The 25,924-nt window shown below is 42.0% G+C and overlaps 1 protein-coding gene across 2 annotated transcripts in view; it reads right to left on the bottom strand.

Annotated features, from left to right (window-relative positions):
• Positions 1–3,017: 3,017 nt before the first annotated feature.
• Positions 3,018–25,924, bottom strand: part of RALGAPB (Ral GTPase activating protein non-catalytic subunit beta) — a 64,976-nt gene continuing 42,069 nt past the window's right edge. For both annotated transcript variants that reach the window (XM_032198667.1, XM_032198668.1), the window contains exons 20-30: positions 24,638–24,744; positions 22,272–22,424; positions 21,424–21,633; positions 20,461–20,619; positions 17,526–17,691; positions 15,470–15,592; positions 14,528–14,664; positions 13,195–13,303; positions 11,108–11,186; positions 9,396–9,544; positions 3,018–7,418 (exon numbers count right to left, since the gene is read on the bottom strand). In XM_032198667.1, the coding sequence (XP_032054558.1) occupies positions 7,225–7,418; positions 9,396–9,544; positions 11,108–11,186; positions 13,195–13,303; positions 14,528–14,664; positions 15,470–15,592; positions 17,526–17,691; positions 20,461–20,619; positions 21,424–21,633; positions 22,272–22,424; positions 24,638–24,744 (1,586 nt within the window). In that variant the 3' untranslated portion in view covers positions 3,018–7,224. The remainder of the gene's footprint in view (positions 7,419–9,395; positions 9,545–11,107; positions 11,187–13,194; positions 13,304–14,527; positions 14,665–15,469; positions 15,593–17,525; positions 17,692–20,460; positions 20,620–21,423; positions 21,634–22,271; positions 22,425–24,637; positions 24,745–25,924) is intronic.

The raw sequence follows: 25,924 nt of genomic DNA, 5'->3' as shown, positions 1-25,924 counted from the left end.
ACATCCTCTGCTCTCCCCACCCCTCAGACTGCTTGTTTCATCCCAGAATTTGTGGAGGACATGAAACTGCGTGTCCTGAGCAAGGTGTGGCCTCCTATGAAAAGGCTCCTGGCGCAGAGCCCTTCCTTCTCTGCACAGCCTGGGGAACCTCTCTCACCTCCAGCAAGTGCCTTGGGTGCTGCTGGCTCCCGTGCCACCCCATGTCTTTGGGTTGTCCCACTCCTGCGGCCATTGGTTTCCTCTTCAGGCGCACCCAGGCAAACCCCACAGGGCTGGCAGCTCCTTGGCACAAGCGCACCCAGCCCAGAAAATCGCAGCGGTTGCTCGAGGAGGTGTTAGGAACAAACCCGGAGTGATGCTGACACCCCAACCCTCGGTCATGAATTACTGCACGGCTGCTAGGGTTAGGAAAATCCATCCCTACTGTTTCATGTTTTGTGCTTGACAAAATAAACCAATTTTTTTGAATTTAACTGTATTTTCTTAAACAGAAAATAAGAGTTCTGCAGTCAATAAGCAGCCAGGTCCCCAAGGGCTCTTACTGCAGAGGAAGAATCGAGCCATCGCTATGCTAACAAGTATATTAGCTAATGAAAACAGTATTTAAAATAATCACAATATTTCTTTATTTGCATGTAAAGATGACATAATAAAAGATAATTAGCAGCATGTGAAGTAGTTCTACTACTCAATTTTCTCAGTTTAGATCATTAATTATCTTAGTAAAATGCATCATTATGGCTAATTTTAGAAAAATCTAGCAGCTGCAAGGTCATAGTGGGAACAATTTCAATTTGTAATTGGAAGAAACATGAAAGTGAGTCAGATAATCTTTTATTAGATAATAATAATGAATCACACGGGCACATATATTAAGTACTTTAAGAGGCAGAAAATGCACTGTATCATTTAATAATGTCATCAAATGGGCCTCAATCATGGGCTGTTGGGGGTTCAGCCCTTGCTCCTGCCTCCCTCTTGCTGCAAGGAGGGCAGGTGTGCTTTGGCAGCGTCCCCTCCTGTTACCACCACATCACACCTCAGCCTGTTCTGGCATCGGCGCGTCCAAAGCTGCCTCCTGTGACCCAACAGCCCCCAGGGTGGTCCCTGGCCCCCACGTTCCTTCCCCCTGGCCATGGGGGACTCGGGGGCAGCATCACAACACCCAGCTGGGTCCGAGGGCACCACAAATACCCTCTGCTCCTGCCTGGTGCATGGAGAGAGTGAAATCAGTGACACCCCTGGGGCCACGTGCAGGTGCCTTTGGCCATGAAACTGCATTTGGGGCATCACCTCCGCCTTTCCCAGTAAAAGCTTTGCAAGAAAACCTGACTGGAGCACTGGAGCCATCTTGCATCACTTCTTCTTCGTGATACCTGTAGTGAGGCTAAAAACAGGGGTGAGCCCCGGTTTGCAGGGCGGGTGTTTTGGATGCACCATATAAAATGAAGCAGAAAATGTTGCTGCTCCCACAGGCAGTAGGAAACAGCTTTACACCTTGCAGGCACCTTCCTGGTTCCAGATGCTCGCAGCAGCCCCCTCCCCAGCACTGCCGCACACCAAGTGCAGGGCTTAGACTGAGGGACTTGCCTCCAGCAGCGCGTGAAGACACGGCAGAGGGAGCGAGCCGAGGCTGGGACCCCCGGGATGCTCCCAGTCACCACAGCAATGCCTGGAGATGCGGCCGTTTGCCACGATTACACCACAGCCCAGGGATGCTCCATCAGCACCCACGTGGCCTGGGGAAACCCTGGTGTCACAGGCACAGCTCAGCACAAGGCAGCCCCAGCCCCCGCTGCCCTACTACCTCCCTCCCGGCAGACAGGCCCTCAGTGACAGCGGGCAAATAAAGAAAAGTCTGGTCAATGAGAAGCCCGGAGCAGCGGCAGGACAGCGTGGTGAGTACAGCAAGGGCTTCCTGGCCACGTGGGAGGTGAATGGCTGGCTCTGCCTGGTGCTTTTTACCTCACTTGGCTGAAGAAGGAAGTAACCAGACCTTCAAGTAGAGCCACAGAAAACCTTTTCTGCTTTGGGACTGCAAGGAAGGACACATTGACCCATCTGGGGAGGACCTGCCCTAAGCTTTCCTGGAGGCGATCCTGCAGAGGAGCGCAGTCCGGAATCCCATGGCAGGGAAGAGCAGCCAAAACCCTTACAAGTGGAGTCAACAGGAAAACAAAAACCCTAACCACCACCACATTCGCGTTGCCCTGTTTAAGGTTTCTGAAAGGGTCATTTCAATGTTTTTCTTCTAGTCTGTAAACAGATTTCATGAAAAGTCCATGGCCCAAAGGCAGCTTTTTGTGTTGAGGGCGGCTGCACAAGCAGCCTGGCTCATGCCAGCAAGGTGCTGAAAGGGGCAGGCAGGGCCCTGCCCCAGCAGAGGCCACAGCACTGATTTGGGGAACCCAGGTGAAGGCAAGGGAGAGCTGTGCTGACCACCCTGACTCCCAGGAAGCTGAGGAATGGTCAGCAGGCAGACCCTGTTTCCTCCTTCCAGTCCTGCTTTCTGGCAGTGTTTTCCTGATTTCCAAGCTTGCTGCTTCACCCTGCTGCACTACTCCTCTCCTGATCCAAGTGATTGAGCTTGGAAATCCTTCATCCTTAAGAAAAAGTTGTTTCTGTGGCATTTGTGGGACTCTGCACTGCATTTTAATTCCGCTTTACTGCGTCAGCATTCCAAGCCCCACAGCATAATTCAGCCAGCTGCAAACGCAGGTGGAGCTGAGATACAGAGGGGGGCACTGTAAAAATGGAGAACCTTTGCATGGCAGGAACACCAGGCCTCTCCCCAAAAGCAGTGCTTCCAAGTCGTCATTCCCCTCCCACCCACTGCCAAGGTGCAACGTGATTTCCTTAAATATAAGCTTGTGCACTGTTACCATAGCTGCTGTGTAGTAGGGGGTGCGCAATTTTACTACATCTGTCTGCTATTGCTCTGGGAAACATCGTCACTATTGGTTGATTTTTCAACCAAAGGCATTGGAAAATATTAAAAATCAGAAACTGCAAAGCTATTAGATAAGAATCTTTAAAATTTATTGGACTAATTGTGTTACATTCAATATTTGATGTGTTTCTCCTGGACAAAGAATTGGCATAAATACAAACAAGCCTTTGTGTGCCTTCCCTAAACAAATAAGAGATAAAGTACTAGAGACAAGGAAACATAGTTCACATCTTCATATTTACATTTGCCTTTACTTTACAACTTAGCGCCAGGAATATTTACAGAAAAATACAGTAAGAACAAAAAGATCATGTCTTGGCAACATACAGAAATTCATACAAATTGTATATGATTTGAAGCATGTGATATCTGGCATTCTCATTGCAAATTACTCCTGCTAAAATCCATGTGGAAAATGCCCGTGTTTTCCTTCAAAGACATCACTCAATTATGCAGTCATTAAATCACATCTAATTAGTCTATTAGATTGAAATTTAGCTCTCCTGTCTTTCTGAGCATGCAGAACCTTGCAGGGAAGAGATGCCTGGGCAGCCAGCATAGCATCGAGAGCTGCTCTGCCCTACAGCCGTCATGCACATGCTGCTGTCTGTGCCTACACCTTATTTTTCACAGACACCATCCTCTCCCCTTTGCTGTAAGTTTGTAATGCTTTTTTAAAGTACCTTTAAGATGATTTCTTTAAATGAGTCTTTATTAAGGTACGAAAATTTCTGTAATGTCAACACTGCATTTAACAGGGTGACATTTACCCTCCCTCTTTCTGCACCATTAAAAGGATGCCATCACTTAAAGCAGAATCATGAACCCAACATGAAAGGTCTTATGTAAAAAGAAAAAGTCTCAGTTTAGGTTGTGTCATGTTTGCATCTCAGCTTTTGTCACTCTATGCAATGTGCAGAAGTCTAGGCTGTCACACGACACACAAAGTGGTCAATATTAATTCTCTCCAATGACCAACAATGTAAAAGTTTTAAAATTAAAAGTTTTAAAATTAAAAACTCAATACAGTGGTTTGTGGTGGAAAAAAAAACAGAAGTCTGGAATCTTGACAGTAACATCACAACTGAAACCTCGTATTTGCTCTAATTCTTTTGCAGAAAAAGCTCTAGGCTCCATCCTGGGCTAACTGAAGCCACAAACTCTGAGCAGACATGGATTTTTTTTTCCCAGGTTGGTGGTTTATATTTTACGATGACGACAGTGGAGACCTCTGTGCACAGGGGGATGAGGGACGCTGCTTGTAGACACGCTCCATGGTATGAATTTGCCACGGGCATTTACTACTGCAGTTTGCATCCAAACCAAATGGGATGACAACACATTTCTGGAATCAAGGTTTTTATACTAAACTGTGACTTTCTTGAAGGTTCATCTTTCCAGACAGCAAAACCCCAAATTTATGGCTAGGTCATATCAGTAATGTGTAAAAGCATCAAACAACTGATTTTATAAATCAAATTAATCAAGTTATAAATGCCTACTCACCCAGGCTGCAGGATAAACAGCAACAGTGCATGCAAAAGTTACCTTCTTTCAAGATTTCTGAAACATCGCATTGCTTTCACTGTTATTAATGCTCAAATGGGTGCTGTACTCATGATTTAGATGAAATATGGAAATAGACCAAAGAACTATTCTTCAGCCAAGCATAGGCCTTTTTAGAGAGTAGTATTTCAAGCAGTCCATTTGGCTATCTTGGACTTTGCAGAACATATCCAGGGTTCCCAAGTCCACATCTTTGCTACTGACTGTACCCAAGTACCTGAAGTATCTTTTGTAGCTCACTAGGATATAAACCAATGATTCTGCATATAACACACGCTCATAGCTATGGTATGTGGGTTTTGTTTTTAAGTTATTGAAGATGTGCAAACATTTGATTGCTCAGTATGTTTATTTTTGTTACACATGCATTGGTCATGCCTTTTAGTCAGTGGTTTAAAGTGTGTTTGGCCATTATTTAAATCCAATAGGTACATACAAAATGTGGGTAAATTTAGTGTCCGTGCATTAAATTGATACTGGCAAAAGTTTACCAGAGAAATGAAGCTAAATTTCCCTTCACAGCTTTGCCAATAAACCCAAATGCTGACTTGCAACACCTGCTGCCATTTACAACCAGGGCATCACATAAGCACAGGCCAGCCACCATGCTTGCTTCTACAATGGTTTTCATTCTGTGGTTTTGTTTTTCCACTTGAGATTCATCTGGATCAAAATCAAGAGCTCCTGAGTTGAGGCGTGTATGCCTGTCCCCTGTAACCACCACAGCTATCACCCCAAGCCCCTTTTTGGTTGATATCCTGAAAGTCCTTGCAAGTGTATTTTTAGGGCCCCATGTTTTCATGTGTTTTTTCATGGCTAATACAAAGACAGAGACAGAGTATGTCCTTGGCAGATCAGTTAAAATGAAACAATTAAGACTGTTTCAGGTCAGAACTGTTGCATAAATTAACTGTGAAATATCAAAATTAAATGACTCACAGGCATTATTGCAATACATATTAAAAAGCTTCTGAAAAATAACTTAAAATAACTTGAAGAGCTCCACAAATTCCTACTTACATTTATACTCTTATGCTATCTACTTATTGGAAGGAGAACACATGCTGCTGCCAGTGATCACAAACTGCACCTACACAGGAGCATCAGTGATGATTCATTACTGCAACACAAGTTAAGATTGCGCTGGGAGCTTGAAAGCACTCCCAAGAATGCAAATGCCCACTGCAGCTCTTATATTCCCAGTATTAAATTTGTAGTTGTAAACATCTTTTCCCAGCACAACCTTCAAGTCCTGACCATATGAGAAAGTGGTGGTCTGAAAAGGAAAGTATGCCTTTTACTTTTTTTTTTAATTTATTTATTTTAAGTTTTATCTGCATCCTCATTCAAAAACCTACTCCTGGAGGACAGCTTGTTGCTGTCTGCTGAGCTCACAGCCAAAGTGCACACAGAAGTAGCAGAGCACTTGAACTGAAGTTGCCAATGATCAGAGAACTGAATCCACACTGGCCTGTTTCACCTGGGATGAAAGCCAACAATTCATATATTTTACCTGAGTAGGGCCAAGAGAGACACCAGCAGTTTGGAGGAGATCTTCTGACCTAGGAGAAAAGGAACCACTGCTGCTGACAGTGAGAAAGCACAGTAGCTTCAAAACGATTTTAAGTTATAACTAAAGTCCAAATGGACTTCCATGAAATAGCTAATTAACGGAAAAAAAGAACAGCTCCTGAATTTTCTGTTTGAATTGTTTTACCCTTTGTAATAGGAGCATCTGAGAAGTGTAGAAGCTGCAAAAACCACTTATGCTATAAAAAAGTGGCAGGCAGAAGGCAGCCCCAGAACCTCAGATTTCAAGCCAATGGAAGGAAAGCAAATAATGTTTACGATTTAATGGAAACGGCGACTAGGTGCTATGGAAACTTCAAAATAAGTATTGCATAAAAAAATAAAATCAAGCTGCTAAAATTAAATGTGACATTTTGCAACAGACCTGAAAGTCAAAATCTTGTTTTTATATGACCAAGAACTCTTATCTACTAACAGCTTATGTTTGAAAGCCTGGTAATTTCAGGTGTTGTGTTTGTACTCAGTATGACAGAAATGTTGTATGCAGATAGACTCATGCCCAACCAAGGAGGATACCGTAAAATACAGCATCTTGCCCACGAATTTCATGATCTGATATTTCTGAACATTTTTCTTCCTTTTGGTACACAAATTGGTTACAAGCAGTGAAGTATCTTCTGCTGTACTCTGAAGGGGGGTTGAAAACTTCTTAAGTTCTTGCAGGGATAGTCAATGCTCAGAAAGAAGTCTCTCCTCAAAGGAGAGACCCTGTTCCTTTCTCCTTTAACAAGAGGGTGTAGCGAGGTGTCTGAAGGCAGGTTTGTTTGTATTTTGTTATCCATACTGATATGCAGAGATATTTTTGTTTTGATCGTTTTCTCACAGAATGAGACACAGTTCCTAATTAGTCTGGAATAGATGATTGGGTGAAAAGATTATGTTGCGAGTATCCAGGAAGATTGGAATTCAGTAATCTTTTGAGGGTAGGTGAATTGAGTCAATATCCCAACTGCAATGTTTTTGATTCATTTCTCATTCCTCCCACATGGTAACTGCTGACTTGTGCTAGAATATGGGTTTCCTGAATTCCAGAGGGCTGAGGAAATTTGTTGTTATTTAACTGTTTTCATTACTGTAGCCACCAAGCTCTGATCTGATTGTCCTGGAAGGATAATGGCCTAGGCGTTGCAGTTCTTGAGCCCAACCTCCTGGAAAAGTGAGGTATAAAATTCTGGCTCCAGCTGCCTGTTCCGGTATTTATTGACAATGTCTGCTATTTTCTGTTTTCGGCGGACATGTGGGGGGTTGTATGAATCACTTTCCAGCCTCTTTCTCCGACAAATATTTATTACTGTTTGTCTCACTAAAAAACCTGAAAAAGAAACAATGTTGGAATCAAGTTTAAACAAAATTAAGTTGTGCCCCCGTGCTGGTTTCAAAGATAAAGAAAGTTTTGGTTCTGCTCCATCTAAAAACCTAGGGGAAGATGCTCAGCAGCACCAAATCAAGAACTTTTCTGAAAGACCAGCTGGTAACAGATAATCATGGTCCCCAGGGCTGTGAGATTGTTCTACTGTCAAACGCAAATAAGAAAGGGACGAAGTCGATGGTATTCTAATCCAGCTGGAGGAGAAGGAAGATTTCCCTGCTTTGCCAGTGCTGCACAGCAGCCTGCAACAGCTCCCTCAGGACCAAGTGGGGAAACAATGTAGGACCCCAACACCGCTGGAGCAGTATGACAGCTCAAGGCTACGTTGCATGAGGACACGTGGAGTTCAGCTGGGGCTGAGGTGGCAACAGGTAACATTGAGGAGCCATATGAGCACTGATAACAGCAAGAGTACAGAATCCATCACAGCACCAGCAGGGATGATAGAACCATCCCCTCTGAACGGGGGCAAAGACAGACTATGGGTCGTGGCTAGAAACAGTTCTCTCTGCCCTCATGGCTTTGCCACAGCTGTTGCCCTTCCCTAACTCATACTTCTGCACATGGCTGGGAGGAGAAAGTTCAGAACCTAAGTAGCTAATATTTAGGCAAAACCAGCAGTAGACTTTCTTCTACTCCAAAATTAAATTCATATGTAACGTTTATGAAAGTGTCCATTAACTCCTTTTCTGCCTATAGAAAAGTATCAGTGAAACTGCAACAAACACCGCTTGCCTTATCTAGAGGACCTGATTCCTGACAACCACAAACCACACATGCTGAACTTAGAGGTCAGACAAATTTCATTATGTTCTCCTCCTGAAAAGACAGCACAACCCCAAGAAAACACACGGTGTTCTTTATTAGTATAAGCCATTGTCATCAGCTGAATTCACAAAGTTTATTTGAAAGCCCAAACTGGCTTTAACTTCCCCATCACTGAATGACATGCAAAATCAGAACCTGGTAGTCACCCCCAACAGATCCCTACAACATTAGCTTTATGGTTATGTGCAAGTACCCTAATGTGAGTTTATTCATTTCGATCGGCCCTGGGAATAGCTTTTACTGGAGTAAGATTTCCAGTTACTGAATTTATAATAGCACAGATACCCAAGATTGAGTCATTAATACATCCAGGAACCCAGAAGAAGGTGGATTGCACACATGCACCCATTAACACAGGCCTGACAATCTCTGTGGCTTTTAATTGCAATCCTATTTCTAAACCACAAGGACCAAACACTGCATGCTAGCACAATTCAAAATTCAACACTATCCTCTGGTAGTCAGGTAACATCAGCACCTTGGCCCCCAGTGATAAACATTTTTGAGCCACATTTCTGATCTCTCCCACCTAAACTGCTCCTTTTCCTTCCTCCATTAATATTTCCATGCCCTCACCTGATTGCTACAGTTACAGTTGAGCCTACAGCTCAGCCGACTGAGCAATGCTGCCAGCTAACTGCTAAGCACCTGCTCCCTCTGCTGTTCCTGCTTCCACTGTTGCTGCAAAAAGAACAAAATAAAGATGTGCTGTCATGCCCAGTATTTCTTCCAATGAAAAATTCCAGACCATGCAATTTGCAGATATATCACCACCCACACTCCACAGTCCCTGAGCTATCCTTAACGCTGCATTAAATTGCTGGGATTAGCCAGATTTCACACTAACAGCATAACAGAAAAATGGAAACACGTAGCATGAACAAAAGTGGAATTAACACTCCTTTTGTATTTACTTTTTGTGAAGGAGTGCAAACAAAAATATTGCTGGCAGGGTACTTGCAATGCTCTGTGATGGTAGAGGTAGTCAATGCCATATGGGATGGATTGGACCAGTCACTGAAATGCCTCCATGTGAAAATAAAAAACAAAACCAAAAGAAAACACAGGTGTTCCTAAACATCTTTAGCTTACCAAGAGCTCTCCTACTGACTATCATTCCATCCACCAGTGGGATAACCATGTTGAATTTCCCAGTTGCTCCTTGTAGTTTTATCCTGAATAAGCCAGTGTTTAAAGGATGGATGAAGATCACAGGAACTTCCTTCTCAGGAATGGCAGATCTTAAGGAAAAAGATATGGCTGTTAAATCTAGTTCATCAGTCTAGCAGTATTTCAATCAAACCAGTCATTTTTCATCCATAGATTGTTAAAAGGATGCTAAAAATGTCTTGTGGCTAAACCAGCAGGTAGGGCAGGGGGGAAATGAGGCTTGATAGAGATGATCCTGGAGGAGGAGTCAAGGGTTGAGGGGGAAGGCTATGGCACAACTGAAGTGCACCTACAGCAATGCACGCAGCATGGGCAACTAACAGGAGGAGCTGGATGCCATTGTGCAGCAGGGAAACTGTAACTTCATCACCAACACTGACACGAGGTGGGACCACTCCCATGACTGGAGTGCTGCAATGGATGGCTACAAGCTCTTCAGAAGGGACAGGCAACTTAGGAGGGGAGGTGATGTGACTCTATGTTAGAGAACATTTCGATATTGTTGAGCTCAGGGTTGGGAATGACAAGGCAGAGTCCCTGTGGGTAAGGATCAGGGGGTTGGCCAACAAGGCGGACATCCTGGTGGGGGTCTGTAATAGACCGCCAAACCATGATGAAGAGGCAGAAGAGGCGTTCTGTAAGCAGCTGGCAGAAGTCATTCAATCGTCAGCGCTTGTTCTCATGGGGGACTTCAACTTCCCAGACACGTGCTGGAAATACAACACAGCCCTGAGGAAGCAGCCTAGAAAGTTCCTGGAGTGCGTGGAGGACAGCTTCCTGACTCAGCTGGTTAGTGAGCCTACCAGAGGGGTGCCCCCCTAGACCTGCTGTTCACAAACAGAGAAGGACTGGTGGGAGATCACACAGAATCACAGAATTGAAGGGGTTGGAAGGGACCTTGAAAGATCATAGGGTCCAACCCCCCTGCCAAAGCAGGTTCCTTAGAGCAGGCTGCCCAGGCGTCCAGACAGGCCTTAAATATCTCCAGAGGAGACTCCACAACCTCCCTGGGCAGTCTTTTCCAGTGCTCCGTCACCCTCACCATGAAGAAATTCTCTCTCATGTTGGTGCAGAACTTCCTGTGCTCTATCTTGTGACCATTACTCCTTGTCCTGTCCCCGCAAACCACTGAAAAGAGGTTGGCCATATCCCTCTGTCTCCCATACCTCAGGTATTTATACACATTGATGAGATTTCCCCCTCAGACTTCTCTACTCCAGGCTGAACAGACCCAGGTCTCTCAGCCTTTCCTCATAAGGAAGATGCTCCAGGCCCCGTATCATCTTTGTGGCCCTCTGCTGGACTCTTTCCAGGAGATCCCTGTCTTTCTTGTACCGGGGAGCCCAGAACTGGACACAGTACTCCAGGTGAGGCCTCACCAGGGCAGAGCAGAGGGGGAGGATCACCTCCCTTGACCTGCTGGCCACGCTCCTTTAAATGCACACCAGGATCCTGTTGGCCCTTTTGGCCACAAGGAACTCAAATGTCTTTTTAATAAGACTGCCTACAGTTTCTGGGGTTCCCTATGAAAGCTGAAGAATGTAAATATATTCAGTTATGGCTTCTTCTGAAGTGCAGCCTAGACTGCTGTCTGCGAGAATCTAGAAAGGTAACGAAAATAAAAGTAGTCTTACCTTACGGAAGTGCTACTGTTGGCTGTAGTTTCTACACCAGTGCTTGTCTCCGACATCAGATCAGGGAGGGGGAAGTTTTCTATGTGAAAAGGACGCACAGAATAAAGTTTAAATACCCCAGTTTTGTTTATTTAGGGACCAAGAAAGATGAGTTATCACTAGTTAAAATGATGTAAGCCTCAAGCATTTATGCCATGGATGTTCTGGAAACACAGCTGATGCCAAGCCTTTTGTTGGTCTGTTTTAAGCATAAGCAGTACATGGAGTATACAGACACACCTCATTCATCCAGTGCTCAACAGATTAGGTAACGTGTCCCAGACCCTCAATTTTCTTAATCCCAAAGGTCAAAATCTCCAGAAGAACAATGAAAACAGGAAGGAGATGAAGTGTTTCACAACAAGATAAACTTTCAAATTATTATCCAGTAGCTTCTTTTCCCATCTGTAAATATCAGCCTCAAAAACAGTGCTTGGAACTTCAAACGATAGCACTGCTTGCATCTGTAGTTCCTTTGAGCACCCCACACAGGAATAACAGTTTGCTCTGGCAAACACGGCATTGTTCCTCGAGTCCAGTCTCTGCAAATCCTGACCATAACCTGCCACTCTGCCACCTTGCACTTGGTAACAAGTCCCTGCATACTGAAGGTGCAGAAGGAATAAATAAGAACTTGAATCCCTGGAATTGGATGTGGTAGCTGCATCCTTTTTATTTTTTTTTAGGGGCTGAAGCTTAGGAAGAGTGTAAGACCTGAAAATACCTTCTGGCATTAGAACTGGAGCGTTGAGTGCACCCAAAACCTGGATTTAGCAGAGGAAGACAATGGGAGGGGAGGGGGTGTGCACAGAAGTATTTTGGGATGGAGCAAGAGGGAGGACTGGCAGTTGGCACTAGGGTGATAGCCTAGACTAACAAAGTCAGGTTTTTCCTCTGTCCAGATTCATAAAACATAAGACAAAAGCCAAAAATGTAAGCAGCATAAGGCAAAGCCTCTGGGCTAGGAGAAACTTTCAAGAGCCTCCCCTCAGTCATCCGACTGCCAGTTTTACTGAGGCTCACAGACTCATTTCTTCATCTTCAGGCCCATAGCTCTGGGAGATTCCCGTGGCTGCTGAAAGAAGCAGCTGAGCAATTAATGGGAAGCCTCCTCTGATCTCTTCTACTCACTTGGTTGCTTTCCTCTGGGAGGACTCGGAGTTAATTGAGGTCCCCTCTTATTGCTAAACTAGGAACTAGGATTAGAAACAAAGGCAGAATAAACAATGTAAAATAGAATCTGTTGCTGGCAGCCTTACAGACACTACCAAGCTAGGTCAGTACAGACAGGCTCTCACATCACACTGAAGCCTGGCCCATGGCTTCGAACCAGCATGCAGAAATTCTTAGGGACGAAGGACTCCTCGTGCCTGGGGGACAGCTGCCCACCACTGTCCACATTATGGACATAACAGGATGGACAAAGCTGGGTCTCTCCCAGGATATTCAGCATCCAGAGTTAGGGAGGAAACAACAACCCAAAGAGCATTAATTTAGCACAAGGAGCAGAACACTGCCTGAATAACTGGACCTGAATAACTGGACCACACAGCACCATCCAAACTGGCACTCCAAGCAACGAGTAAATGAGCCCTCCCAAAGAAAGATCAAAGTACAAAGTTTCAAAGGTACCGTCAAAACAAGGAAGCTGATGATCCCTTCAGGACAAAACCAGCTGATCAGAAGTAAAACTAGTCAGAAAGTCTTTTTTTAAAGGAAACACAGAAGCTCCATTCTAAGTAGACCACAGCTGAGAAGAACTCAGTACTGGGGGTGCACACTAGCCTTATACATTAAGCTTAGGGAGAGGGTGCATAAGGGCACTTCACATGTACTGCTAGAGTTAAAATAATCTCCAGACCTACATCCAGTGATTCATTTACACCTCGTGGACCATCACTTAAATATCGGAACAATTTTAGAGTCTTAAGTGTCAGTTACAGAAATTAATAAGGATTTAGCATTCTTTAACAGAGGAACAAAACCATTTTTTTCCTCTGTTTTTCTGATCTGTTGCTACACTAATGAACAATAAGAATTGTACGCACCTATGTCATCATAACGTTCAACCCAGACCACATACACTTTGGTTTCAGGTCCCATTGGTGGAATGGTCCGGCCCTGAGGCACCTTCTTGGATCTGGAAGTAGGACTGAGCTGTTTTGAACACAAGAGAAAAGCAGCATTTGCAAACATCCTAAGTCCAGTAATATATCTACAACATCTCCACAGCTGCTCCATAGTCTTTCAGATCTCAGACAGGTACAACCTCTGCCAATCATTAAGATGGGACAGCTACAGTGGAACCACCCACTAAGAAGCAGTAATTTGGGTCTCCACAATACTTATATTCAACATAAATGAGAGAAAAGCCTCTTTTTTCTTTAGACATTGATAACAACATCCATTATTTCTCATTTCCCAGCTTTGTTACATGTATCTGAGCTGCACCCAATTCAGTTGCTCTGTGTTCCCAGGAAACACGCACGTGTACTGCTGTTTTCCCATGCTATTGTGGAAGACCCAGCACATCTATCATGGCAGTGTTTTATGATATTTCCATTATTTCAATATTTCAGAGAAAATCTGCACACTGCCCAAGGAAATGCACTTTTCCTTGCTAATTTCCCCTTCCAAACCAGGGAGCTAAACTGAAGTTCCTGCTTTACACTTGAATTTATTTGTCCCCAGTTTTACTGTGTTTATACTAATAGCCAATTTCTGCAGTAAGTCCAATAAAAATGCATCCAGGCAACTGCAATTTAGATTAGACATTAATGATCTTAAAAACTCATCCATTTCTTTTTTAAACATTCTTGAAGATCGTAAAACAATAACTAAGCACATTTGGAAGTTAATTTTATATTAAAAAATGGCAGTTGTAAATCCTGTAACTGTTATAGAAGTTCATCGTTTCTTGTTTTGCTACCATACAAAAGCAACTTCACATTTGATAATTCAGCCACAACTGACCTCTCCTATTTCACACTGGCAAAGTATGGTAAGTCTTCACGTCAATCTATCCTACATCTCCAAGCATGGATTGGAGTCTGAATTGCTTTGCAAATACTGCATATACTTTTTCCTGCATATGCTTCAAAATTTACGTATGCAGGATGTTTCTACTTAGTATTGCTTAATTTATATTAATTTATATTTAATTAATGTAATCTACCAATCTCCTACTGCAGGTGCAAATGCTAGCAGGACTGAAGCTGTTGTTAATAATTAACATCTAACAATGAGTGACTTCAAATGCTAGGAAACTGAATCATGTACTATCAAAAATGCTGTAGGACTGCCAGTGTGCTTCTTCAAAATGAACCAAAACATAAACCATAACAAAACAAGAACCATTTTTCAGTGCAAGTTTTGCCTTACCCGATGAGAGGGATTAAGATTGTCTGTATGATTGGGGAAGAGTTCAAGTGTCAAAGATGGCTGCTTTAATATTCCTGGCAGCAGATCCATGTTGGAGTCACTTTCCTGGTCTGAGACATTGCTTTCCAGTGAATCAGCTGTAACCGAAAGAAATGTGAATTTTGTCTTACCGTCTGCAAAAAAAACTAAGTTGTCATCATATGTAGACTTGTTTAACTAAAAAAGGTGAGGTTTTTGAAACTTTGTATACATGGATATACAGTCAAGTCAAAATAGAGCTCAAATCAGGAAGAGTTCAGCAGTGGACAATTTAGAGTTATTCTAGAAACTGACTGAAATTAAAGCACTCCCTACGGATTTTAGAAGCATCCGGTCTAATCGCATGGTTTCCTACACAACACAGTCTCCTCCTTTTTATGGATATAATTTCCTCAAACAGACTTCTGCACACCGGTTCCAAAGACTTCATGAAAGCTCTTGCTCACCTACACAGCAATTAGGCACATACTCCTCCATGAGTTGCAGGAACATGTCATCAAGAACAGTGAAAGGAAATAAAGACATCAAGGCATTGCCAGCTGAACTGCTCTGAACTCATTGGCTTTTTTTTTTTTTTTTTAACAGTATCATGACTGCAGACCAAACTCGTATGTCCAACCAAGCACACCAAGGCAAACAGATACTGTCACACAAACCTGAATATATACTGAGGCCTAGACTGAGAAAAAAGTTGTACAGAACAGATACTGTCTCAGGAGTCAAAAACTCCTGGATATTGGATATTTAAATCAAAGTATCAGTATTTTTCTAGCAAGGGTCTTGCTATTCACACCACTAGTTTGCTTATTTGGTATCTGCTTCTGATACAGCTCTCTAAATAAATAAAAAAAAAAGTTATTTTATTTTTTCCCCCTCTAAATAGCATGCACAAAATGCTCTTACTTAGGGACTCCACTGGTGATGGGACAACAAAAGCTATTTCTGTCAAGGCATCAGCATAGTAGAGCACCTTCTTCTGCCCATTGAAGATACTTGCCCCAACATCTTCTGAAATAATTGCATCATCTGAAACAGGCAGAAAAGGAAAGTTAAGAGGAAAGTTTACCTCTCTGTACACTTCCTCAGGAGAAGACCTTCAAATACAAGGTAAAATGAGAAGAAATCATGCAAATGTCATTTTAAAAATCAGAAGATTTCACAGTCAATTTTAATGGTGAACAACCACTCTCAAAGAAATTTTTTTGATATCTTGAAGGAAATAGCGTTTTGGGTTGGAAAGAAATTTCATTTTGAAAATATTTAAATTATACTTACTATAGTATCATATTTTCCTTGGATTCAGTAGTCTGTTCAGTAGTCAGTAAGTAAGCATCTGCTACAAGCATTCATTCAGTAGCTATTCCTATCCATTTCCTCTAAGACAGACACCATTCAGTTTGTCAATAATCTTCCAAATACAGCTTACAACATTTACAGCTTCAGCCTGACACTATTCTGGAATTTAAGCCAATTTCTATAGATTCTTTGATGGAGCCATGCTATAAGTAAATTAATAAAAATGCCTTTTCCTTCCCCGTGCCTCCTCCAGAAAGAATAGCAAGGGCTTTAAGCTGAATTATTTCTCTGCACCAGTTTACAGAAGAGCCCTTGTAATAGCTGCTTCAGCAAAACCACTGGAGCAGAGAAATTCAACACTCTGACATGAAGTGGCCAGAGGCATGCAGACCTCTGAGTCATGCTTTACCAACAGGGAAACATTCCTGCATCTCTCAAGGAGCATCATCTCAACTCAAATCCAATTGCTTCTTTGCCTTTGCAGGGGGGATGGGGACACAAAACACATGCTCGTGCATTTATTTTAATCACATCTCACTGGAAGCTCTTTTAGGTTTGTGTTTTTGTTGTTTGTTTTTGTGTGTGTTTTGCTTTAAGCAGAACCATCCACAAATAGAAAACACATTTAAGAAAACAAATAACATTAGCCACAGCAGATAGTAAGGAAAAAATCTACTGCCGATTAGAAGCAATCTACTGCCGATTAGAAGCAGTCCTCCTTCACTCCCATTCTTGATTGCTTTTTCTTTTCTTTCTTTCACCATTAATTAATCTTTTTGGTGGTCTATTAATTAATCCAAACAGCTGAAGTTCAAAGTGAACTTTTAACATCCACGTTAAAAAGCACATACTAAAACAGGTTACCTCGCTAATTCAGGGCACTGTCATCTGTGCAGTTGTACTGACAAATCCAACTGCAAAAAGAAGGGAGAGGGCTCTGCCTCAGAGTAAAGCATAACCACTCCATCCTCAGAGAAATATTAAACCAAGCCCTGGCCATTTTGTAACCTCTCCTGACTTGTTCTGAGAAAGCCATGCCTCTGTTCTCTTCACTTCTCCCCAACATTTCAAACCTTCTATCACGCACAGTTTTTTTTTTTCAGAAAAGCCTTCAGCTGGTCACAGTATAAGACAAGCCCAGAGGAGTAGTTGCTGTAGTGGAAAAGAACAGACTAAATTAAGCAGGACAGGAGAAGAGCTGTGTGTAGGCTGCAGCCTCAGTGACCTACAAACAGGGGCTTGATTTCTTTACTTACTAGCAAGCATGATTACAGCTAACATATTCACCAACATCTCATTTTAATCTATTTACAGAACACTAAAAATCACAATATTGCAAGCACGTCTGCTGATACACACTATAATCTGTATCCAATTTCAGATGAATACTCGTTTTGGGTTATACATGAAGACCCACCAACTCTGCCAGAAGTGCAGAATACAGGTGTTTCTTGCTGAGACTACTTTCTCCCAACAACAAACAGTGGCATTACTTTTCCTAACTTTGGCTTGAACCTTAGTCTATTTACACATTCCTTTCTAATAAATGTTCATGTTTATCCAAAAAAAGTACGCAGGTGCTCAGATAGGTATCTGGGAGAAAAAATATCCTAGAGGAGACAAAATATTTTAATTTAATGTTACACCATTTACCACGCCTTACCTTGTTCAGGTGCCTCTTCATCACTGCAGCTATTGATTGACCAGCTTGTTGAGACATGCCCAGTCCACCCAGGGTGCTTCCCTACGTCCACCGACCAGCCAAGAGACAGCAAGAACTCCAGGAAGTGTGGCTGAACAATTCTGGAAGACTCCATGTTCTTCAGGATCTGAAACAACCAGCAACACCATGGTATTGGACAGGAGACTCCAGGAAGCAGCTCTTCCCCTCCTCACCCCACCTTTGGTTTTGTAATTGAAAAATATTGTGTCACTGAGATGGTTTTGCCCATATACAGCTGTTCTGGAACCCCAGGCTTTCTATATGGACACCAGTCCCTGCTGCCCAGCATCATTCATCCTGCTTGGCAATGTCCTGTTCAATCGAATCGGCTGTCTGCCATCGTTGCTGACGCCTGCAATCACACCGCTACAAATGGTGATTCTGAGATTTATCCAGTCATCAGGAACAAACTAACACAACTGTTCAGTGTAGAATGTGCATTAGCAGCAGACATAAGAGAATTTTCACTATTAAATTGAGAGAAAACTTTAGGAGAAATGCATTTCACCACTTCTAACCTGTACCTGACATACTGTGATTTAGGGCACAGAGGCCTCATTGCACATTAAATTATGAAAGAGATTTTGCAAAACAATTTTCAGCAGGACTGAGCATGCACTTTAACCAAATGCCACACTGTACCATTCATTTTGAACCTTAATCCCACTTCTTATAAAGATCTGGGATGTTTCCACATCCAAAGACAATTCTTATCCCATTGTGACTGAGTGAAAATTGAGAGCTTCACAAAGTGTCATGCAGGGAGACGCAGATGATTTGTGATTTGATCTATCAAACCACTGGGATGTGGAAGAGACAACTCTGCATAGTGCATCTCTCCTTCCTTCCTGGGCCACATGGAGTTTGTTTTGTGGCCAGAGTGTTTTTGGTTTTTGTTTGTACAGGGACAGTGCGCTGGGACTCTGCCCTGGGACAGAGACTCTATTGAATCAGCACTATCAGGGGCAGACCCTGGAAGGAAAGCTCCCAGAGAGGAGGTTCTTCACGCCCACGTGGTCCTGGCACCCAGGCCTAACACCCTGTACAATATTCTGAAATATTACTGATATGCTCGATAAAGTCATAGCTATGCTTCAGGATGAACTGAGATACAAAGCAGCTTAGAAAACAACTGCAGAAAACATGCAAGCTCAAGATTTACACAGATGTATGGTTTTATATCTAAGCTCCTTCAAAAAAAGAACTTACAGTAAAGTAAGGATGAAGGAGTATATTCAAAAGACGACTAGCGTCATGAAGTATGATATAAAAAGCATGGGGGCAGCTTCATTACCCTGTATAAATAAATTTGGTGAGACCCCTCTAAACTGTAAATGCGTATCACCACAAGAGAAAGTGTGGGGCTAATGTAGGAACACTCAGGTTAGACAACACTACTCTGGGTTGTGCAGCATCAGATAAAAATAGAGCTGACACCACGCCTTGTCAAAGGAGTTGGAATCACCTTGCAGAACAGAATTAGTTCCCGAGGTAGAGAAGCATGAACACACACGTTGATGGGAACATGCACATGGATGGCTGAGTAGAACTGTGCAGGCATTTCTGCTCAAAGAAGCATTGTTACTTGGCTTTGATCTCCTCCGCTCTTGACTTTTGACTTATTTCTGTTTTGTTTCTTTTCAAACACAGAAACAGCATCAGTTTTCTCACTCAGCTCAGTGCTGTAGAGATGAGCATCTTATTAACTCAACTGTGACTTTGCACAACCAAGAAGGCTTAGAAATCATTGCAAGATGTCCCAGGATCTGAAGTAGGAATGCCATCTTTATCATGTCTGTCTAAATGTGCCTAAAAAACTCTCAGATATAAAGATTTTCTTAAATTGGCATGGCAGAACTCCTAAGTACTGACTGCTAATTGGATATCCAAAGCCCAGCAAGTTCTGTTGGACTAAGTAATTTCTGTAAATAAATCTTACCTGTCTAAAATCCATAATTACATGTAAACATCAGAGGAAAAAAGCATTCTGCTAGCTCAGCAAGAGCATAACATTTCTGGAAGGCTGGTAGATATTAAATCCTGTGTATCTTGTTAGCTAACTTTGGAGACAGTTTACTTGCTACTCAGAACCTTGACCTGAAAACTCACAAACAGCATGACACTGGCCTCAAGGATTGGTGGTATATTACACTCAGATGTGGAAGGTGCTACCATGTTTCTGTCAATTGTATATTCACAGTACATGAGGAAACCACATGTTAATTGTTTTTGAAGCTATGCTTTTACTCTTTAGTATAACAATTACTAATAGAAATGAGGAGAAAGTACCACAAAAATATTTCTAACAAGCCCATAAGCCTTCTTAATGTAGTGAGTTTCTAGGTCACAGTCTAGAGAAATCACAATTGAGACTTGCACAAATTAACCTGATTAAACTAATCTTATCTGAATGTAAATAGTATAATACAGAGATTTACAAAGCAGTATTTTTTTTTTTTGTAAGAAGTTTTCATTTCTTTGACATATATTGAGCATTAGAATCAAACCAAAATACCTGGCTATCGCACACAGCTAGAACAAATTGCAACAAACTGCAGAACTTCCCTACCAACTGAGCCAACAAATCTGAAACACATTTCTGGTATGAATCTTTGAACTCTACAAATAATATATTTTCATTAATATACATACAAAATGTTTTATCGAGACCTCACAGAAATCCTAGATGTAGATAATAATGTACTTCAACCTATAGATGAAAAGGTATGCAGTCATTTGTTACAGCTCACATAGTAAATAAACACAAAGCTCAGAATCACTGTTTTCAGTACTCTGCTCCAGTCACTAGCAGTGATGCTTTACTCAAATGAAGATTACCAGAAACAAGACAAAAGACTAATCACTCCAGACTTACCTCCTGGCTTGTTTTCTGGCCTGCCTTCATGTAGAAAACAAAAACAGTATCAAAAGGACGACATGGTAGTAAATCCAAGTAGCCAAGGTCATCGAAAAACCCAGGAAGAGCAGGGTCAAGCGCAATCAGGTGAGGAGGTAGACGACTGTTAGCAGGCTCCTATTCAACAGAGTTCAACAGCTTCAAAAAATCTTTCAGATCAGGTAAGTTCTTTATGGCTTTCATAATGATCCGTTAAGAAAAATAACATTTTGCTCAAAAAAGAACACTCCCTTCCACAACAAATGCAGCAGAGACTTTCAAAATACTACATGGCTATGTACAATCACATTGTATCTAGTTTTGTATTAATACCTCATATCAACAATATATAAAATACCAAGCACTTTTATATTTGTGCAAGATCGCCTATAAGTGTTGACAGTATTCTGGAAGAAAACACAACAAATAAAAGGGAAAATCCACAGGAAAGAAGCAGAATTTCAATTTAAGGCTGTGGATTGTCTCTATAAACCACTGTTACTTTAACTTCAGAAAGAATAAACTCTACAATCTACGTGTACTCTAAAGTGTTTACATGTTGTTAAACCATTTCAACACAATAATCTGTAACAGAAATTCTAAGGGAGTTATATTTTTGAAATGCTTACAAAGTAGCCCTAACTCAAGCTGGAGAAATAGCGTCAAATATAACCAGGTGAATGTGATAGTTTATGTACCTACTGCACAAATACAGATAAGAGCCACCTATTCAGAGTATGTTCACCTTGACGTGTGGCCTTTCACAACCCTGTTCTTAATCCTGGAAGACTGAAGTTCATCACCTTATCCAAGTAGACTACAGCACAACAGCAGATGGTATTGCAAAAAAGGTCTTCCACTAACAAAACTTTAGTTTTTCTCATTTGCTAAGCCATATGGATACTTATGCCATTAGTATAACATTAAGAAGTATCAGGTCACCTTCAATGCCTCTAGAGACAGAAACCCGAAGTGAGAGAGGAACAGGCGTGCTGTCTGGAACTCCTGGGCTGCTGGTGGGGGCTTACACTCTGTAATCGGATCAGGAAAGCTCTTCTTACGCCACTCCTCTTCACTTTTCTGATCTATTGAAGTCTCAAAAATAATCTGCTGGGCCATGCCATTTCTCAGCTTCTCATGTCGCTCTTCAAGCTGCACAAACATGAAGTGTTGAGTTGACTCTACTATGATCTCTCAAACACAACAGCTCCATCATTTAGCAAATCTGTAAGTCACGTGCAAGAGCAGCTGCAACTCCACCAGCAGGATGTGTACTAAAGTACTATCAACAAGACCTTGCGCAAGGTTACAAGGTAAACATCTCAACACCCTGTTTGCATGGGAAAGCTGTTGCAAATTATGGACCCATTTATCAGCAACAGCCTCTCCCTTTTAAATGAACAAAAACTAAAGTGAATTTGGCATTGTGAAGCTTTAAAATACTTTTATTTTTACACACACCCCACACACAAGGGTGTTGGTGTCCTTTCAAAAATGCTATTTACATTTCCCCAGAAGATGCAACAAAATGCAAATCATTTCTTCCTAGCAATACCAGGATATTAGAAACTGGAATAAAATGTGTTGAGCAATGCTCCTTAAGAACACATTCAAGACACTGCCATCTTCCTGGGGGAATGCACAGAATCATTTGTTTGCAGTTTATTACCCCATTAATATGAATTAGTCAAGCTGAAGAATTATAACATTTACAGTAAGATGTTAATGTGTGATTCATGAACAAACATAAAACAAGAGCAAAATGAAGTCAAAGATTAAAAGTTACTTACTTCCTCATTCACAATTTCATGTAAATCAGGAATGCTCAAGTCTGCTTTCACAAATGGGATCTTGTCCACTTCCTCAGGAAATGGGCGGTGCTTGACACTGTATTTTAATCCAACATCATTTTTAGGAGCTGGTCGAGGTTCTGGTACAAAAGTCTGTCAAAAAAAATGGGAGCAGGGGATAGTTTCACTCAGGGCATTGCATCATTATACAACATATTATAATGGGAAATGTACCCTCCCACCACAAGTTTACTAATTCATATATGAGAGGTATCATTAAAAAGCATTCACTAATAATTTTAGAATAGACTTGTACTAAAAATGTCACTGTAAATTTAAAAAAAGAAAAAAGACACTGTTTTGCTTTATGTGGTGATTGCAATTGCAATCACGGTACCTATTATACTTGCTTACCTCTAAGTACTTTCAGATCCTAATAAAATGGCAAACAATCCTCTGCATCAACAGAGGAATGAACAGCAGATCGAGGGAGGTGATTGTGCCCCTCTGCTCTGCCCTGGTGAGGCCCCACTTGGAGTACTGCATCCAGGTCTGGGGTCCCCAGCACAAGAAGGACAAGGGACTGTTAGAGCAGGTCCAGAGGAGGGATGCAAAGATGATCAAGGGGATGGAGCACCTCTCCTATGGAGAAAGGCTGAGAGAGCTGGGGCTGTTCAGCCTGAAGAAGAGAAGGCTCCAGGGAGACCTCATTGCAGCTTTTCAGTACTTAAAGGGGACTTATAAAAAAGATGGAGACTTTTTACTCAGGCAGATCACGTCAGGAAAACGGGTAATGGCTTTAAACTAAGAGGGGACATTTATACGTTAGTAGGTAATTCTCCACTCAGAGTGGTGGGGCACTAGAACAGGTTGCCCAGAGAGGTTGTGGATGCCCCATCCCTGGAGGTGTTCAAGGCCAAATTGGACGATGCCCCAAGCAATCTGATCTAGTGGGTTTCATCCCTGCCCATGGCAGCTGGGGGTTGGAACTAGATGGTCTTTAAGGCCCCCTCCAACCAAAACCATTGACCCTGATGCAATTTTAACAGCTTTTTCAGAATTCTCTACTTTAACCTTACTGACTATGATGATGTCAACAAGTCAAGCTGAGAAGTCCTGGAAGTGAACAGCAGCAACGCTGTGGGTCAGGAGTGAGATTCCCTGCTAAAGTATCAAGAAGACTTGCATTATCTATTGTAATGCAATTTTGACATTGCTATTCTATTATGTTACACCATGTAATTCAAAAACTGAAGCTACTACTGAAAGCAGCAGAAGGTCTAGTCACAGGTTTGCAGGTGCATAAGATCCAAGCAAAAGCAGGACCTTTATACTTTGAGGGCTGCCTTTAAATTTATTTACAACCCAGTACACTTGAAAAAGGCAACACTTAAAGTTATGTAATGCCTTTAGGTTAGAACAGTTCCCTTCAAACTGGTAGGAAGGTCTCCAGCCAAGATGTGACTTGTCCTTTGGTGACTGAGGCAACACACTTGCACTGACACTATTTAGCAAAATGCTTCAGCTTAATTGACAGCACAGCTCCAAAGGCATCAAGTGAAGGGTCTTCCCAAAGGCTGCTCTGCAGAGACCAGAGTCATCTAAATGTTAACATGACAGCTGAGACTGACAGGCCCACATTTCAGCTACATTATTATTTCCTGTATTTTACTGAGGGTCATACGAAGACTTTCAAGATTTGGAGATGTTTACAAACAGAAAGAAATTTTGGTAACTGAAGGATATACTCCACTAGGCAACTGCAGTAAGAGAGTCTACTTTAAAATGAGATTGGGCTATCTCTCCTTTACTATTCCTGTCCAGAAGCATTCCATCTCGAGTCCAGAGTTCATTTAGAGTCTGTCTAGAGTCCAGTCTAGAGTCCAGAATCTGTCTAGATTTTTTCCACTGTAATTTTACTGCCATCTTTGCAACACTGGGCTTTGCAGTTAATAGCTGTTCTCTCTGCAGCATCTCATACTGCATCTCCAGACTTTGTTTCTTCTGCTGCAAGGGCTTTGCCTGACATCCTAAAATCAGCACCAACACTCATGCCTACACAACTAAGCATACTGTACATTGCCCCATCACCTCCGAAGATGCTTTCAAAAAACAAGAAATACGGAGAGATCCCCCTCCCACTCCCTTAAACAAACCTAGACAGCAACAGTGCTTTCACAGCCTGTTTTTATTATTAACCACAAGTTGTAAAGAGTCACCAGAGATGTGTCAACATTACCTACAGCTAAAGGCCCCATGGCTCAGCCTTAATGTATAATCACCAGTTCTGCGGGGCTGTCTCACATTAGTGGAATTTCTGCTGAACATCAGCAGTTAAAGATTTCTTTATGGGCTTTGATAGAGACCTTTTGATTTGCTTTAGCTCCTCTTGGTAAAAGACAGAGTTGCTGGGCCCATGCAAATCTTCCAGATGTCCCACGGATCAAAATCGTGACAGAAGGGAAAGAGTCATCTGTAAAACACATGGGTTAAAAGAATAATACATCATAAAATACAAATACTTCATTGAGCAATAATTTAACCATAAAGAAACACAGTCATGATTACAGAGATTTTGTTTTCAAGGAAAACTCCCTTCCTGACCCTAAAGACAATTTCTAGTGAGTAGAAAACACTGAGCATAATCCTCCTCTGTGCAAATTCAATACTGACCCTTTTCAGAGAACTGACCCTGTTCAAAGAAGAGGAGGTTAGACTGCAGGTTAGACTTCAGTTCTCCTACGGTGCCTTTTAATTTGCATGATTGCGGTTCTAACACTGTAGGGATTTCAGTCTCTCTTCAAGATGTAAAGGCCACTGAAGTTTGCTACCTTAGCAGACGAATCACTATAGTATAGTATACGTATAGAGGTATACTTCTACAGATATAAATACATTTTAAAATAAAATTAAAAGCTATCTTTTGTGCATTTAAACCATAAATTGACACCACCAGGTAAGTACTAGACATGTATTTCTTCCCTGGTATTTCACGGGCAGCATACCAGAACATACAGGGTACAGCACATTTACACAAGCACACATAAACCAAACCAGCTCCCCACAATAATCCACTGCAGTGGTCTGCCTCAAAAGTGATTTGACATACTTACACATTACTGCAATTAATCTTGTATTTCGAAGGGGATTTGTAAGCAAGTTCTGCACAACAAGTAAGGTTAATTTAATTTCAGATTATAACAGCTTTACGGGATTCCTCGGTGATGCATTTAGTACAGGCAGAACAAGGATGGGATTTGCTCAGCTGTTCTGGCATGTTCTAAGCTGTTCATGTCAGGAACACATTTGCTCAAATACAGACTGAGAGTGAACATATGGCAATGGCTCCCAGGATGAGCTGCAAGATCTGTTTAGTGATTCTTAATGAGATTGGAGCATTCTGGACCACAACTCAAACTAACAGTTTCTCCTCTTACTATCAGTGGCCACAATCTGAGCTCACGATGTTAGTTCAGTGCAATCTATTTTCAAGACTAGTATCTAGACTCAATCCTGTCCATAGATGAGGAAAACACATCTGTGTCAGGTTAACACATCCAACAAACATTAGTCTTAAGTGGAGCTAGTACAAAAGAGGAGTTTCTTTTAGGTGATGCCTTGATACATGAAGATTCATAAGAGGGACTTAAGGA

The sequence above is a fragment of the Aythya fuligula genome, chromosome 16 (genome assembly GCF_009819795.1).
Source record: "Aythya fuligula isolate bAytFul2 chromosome 16, bAytFul2.pri, whole genome shotgun sequence".
In the NCBI taxonomy this organism is placed as follows: domain Eukaryota; kingdom Metazoa; phylum Chordata; class Aves; order Anseriformes; family Anatidae; genus Aythya; species Aythya fuligula.
The sequence above is the reverse complement of the archived record's forward strand: the minus strand, read 5'-3'. Positions and strand labels throughout refer to the sequence as shown.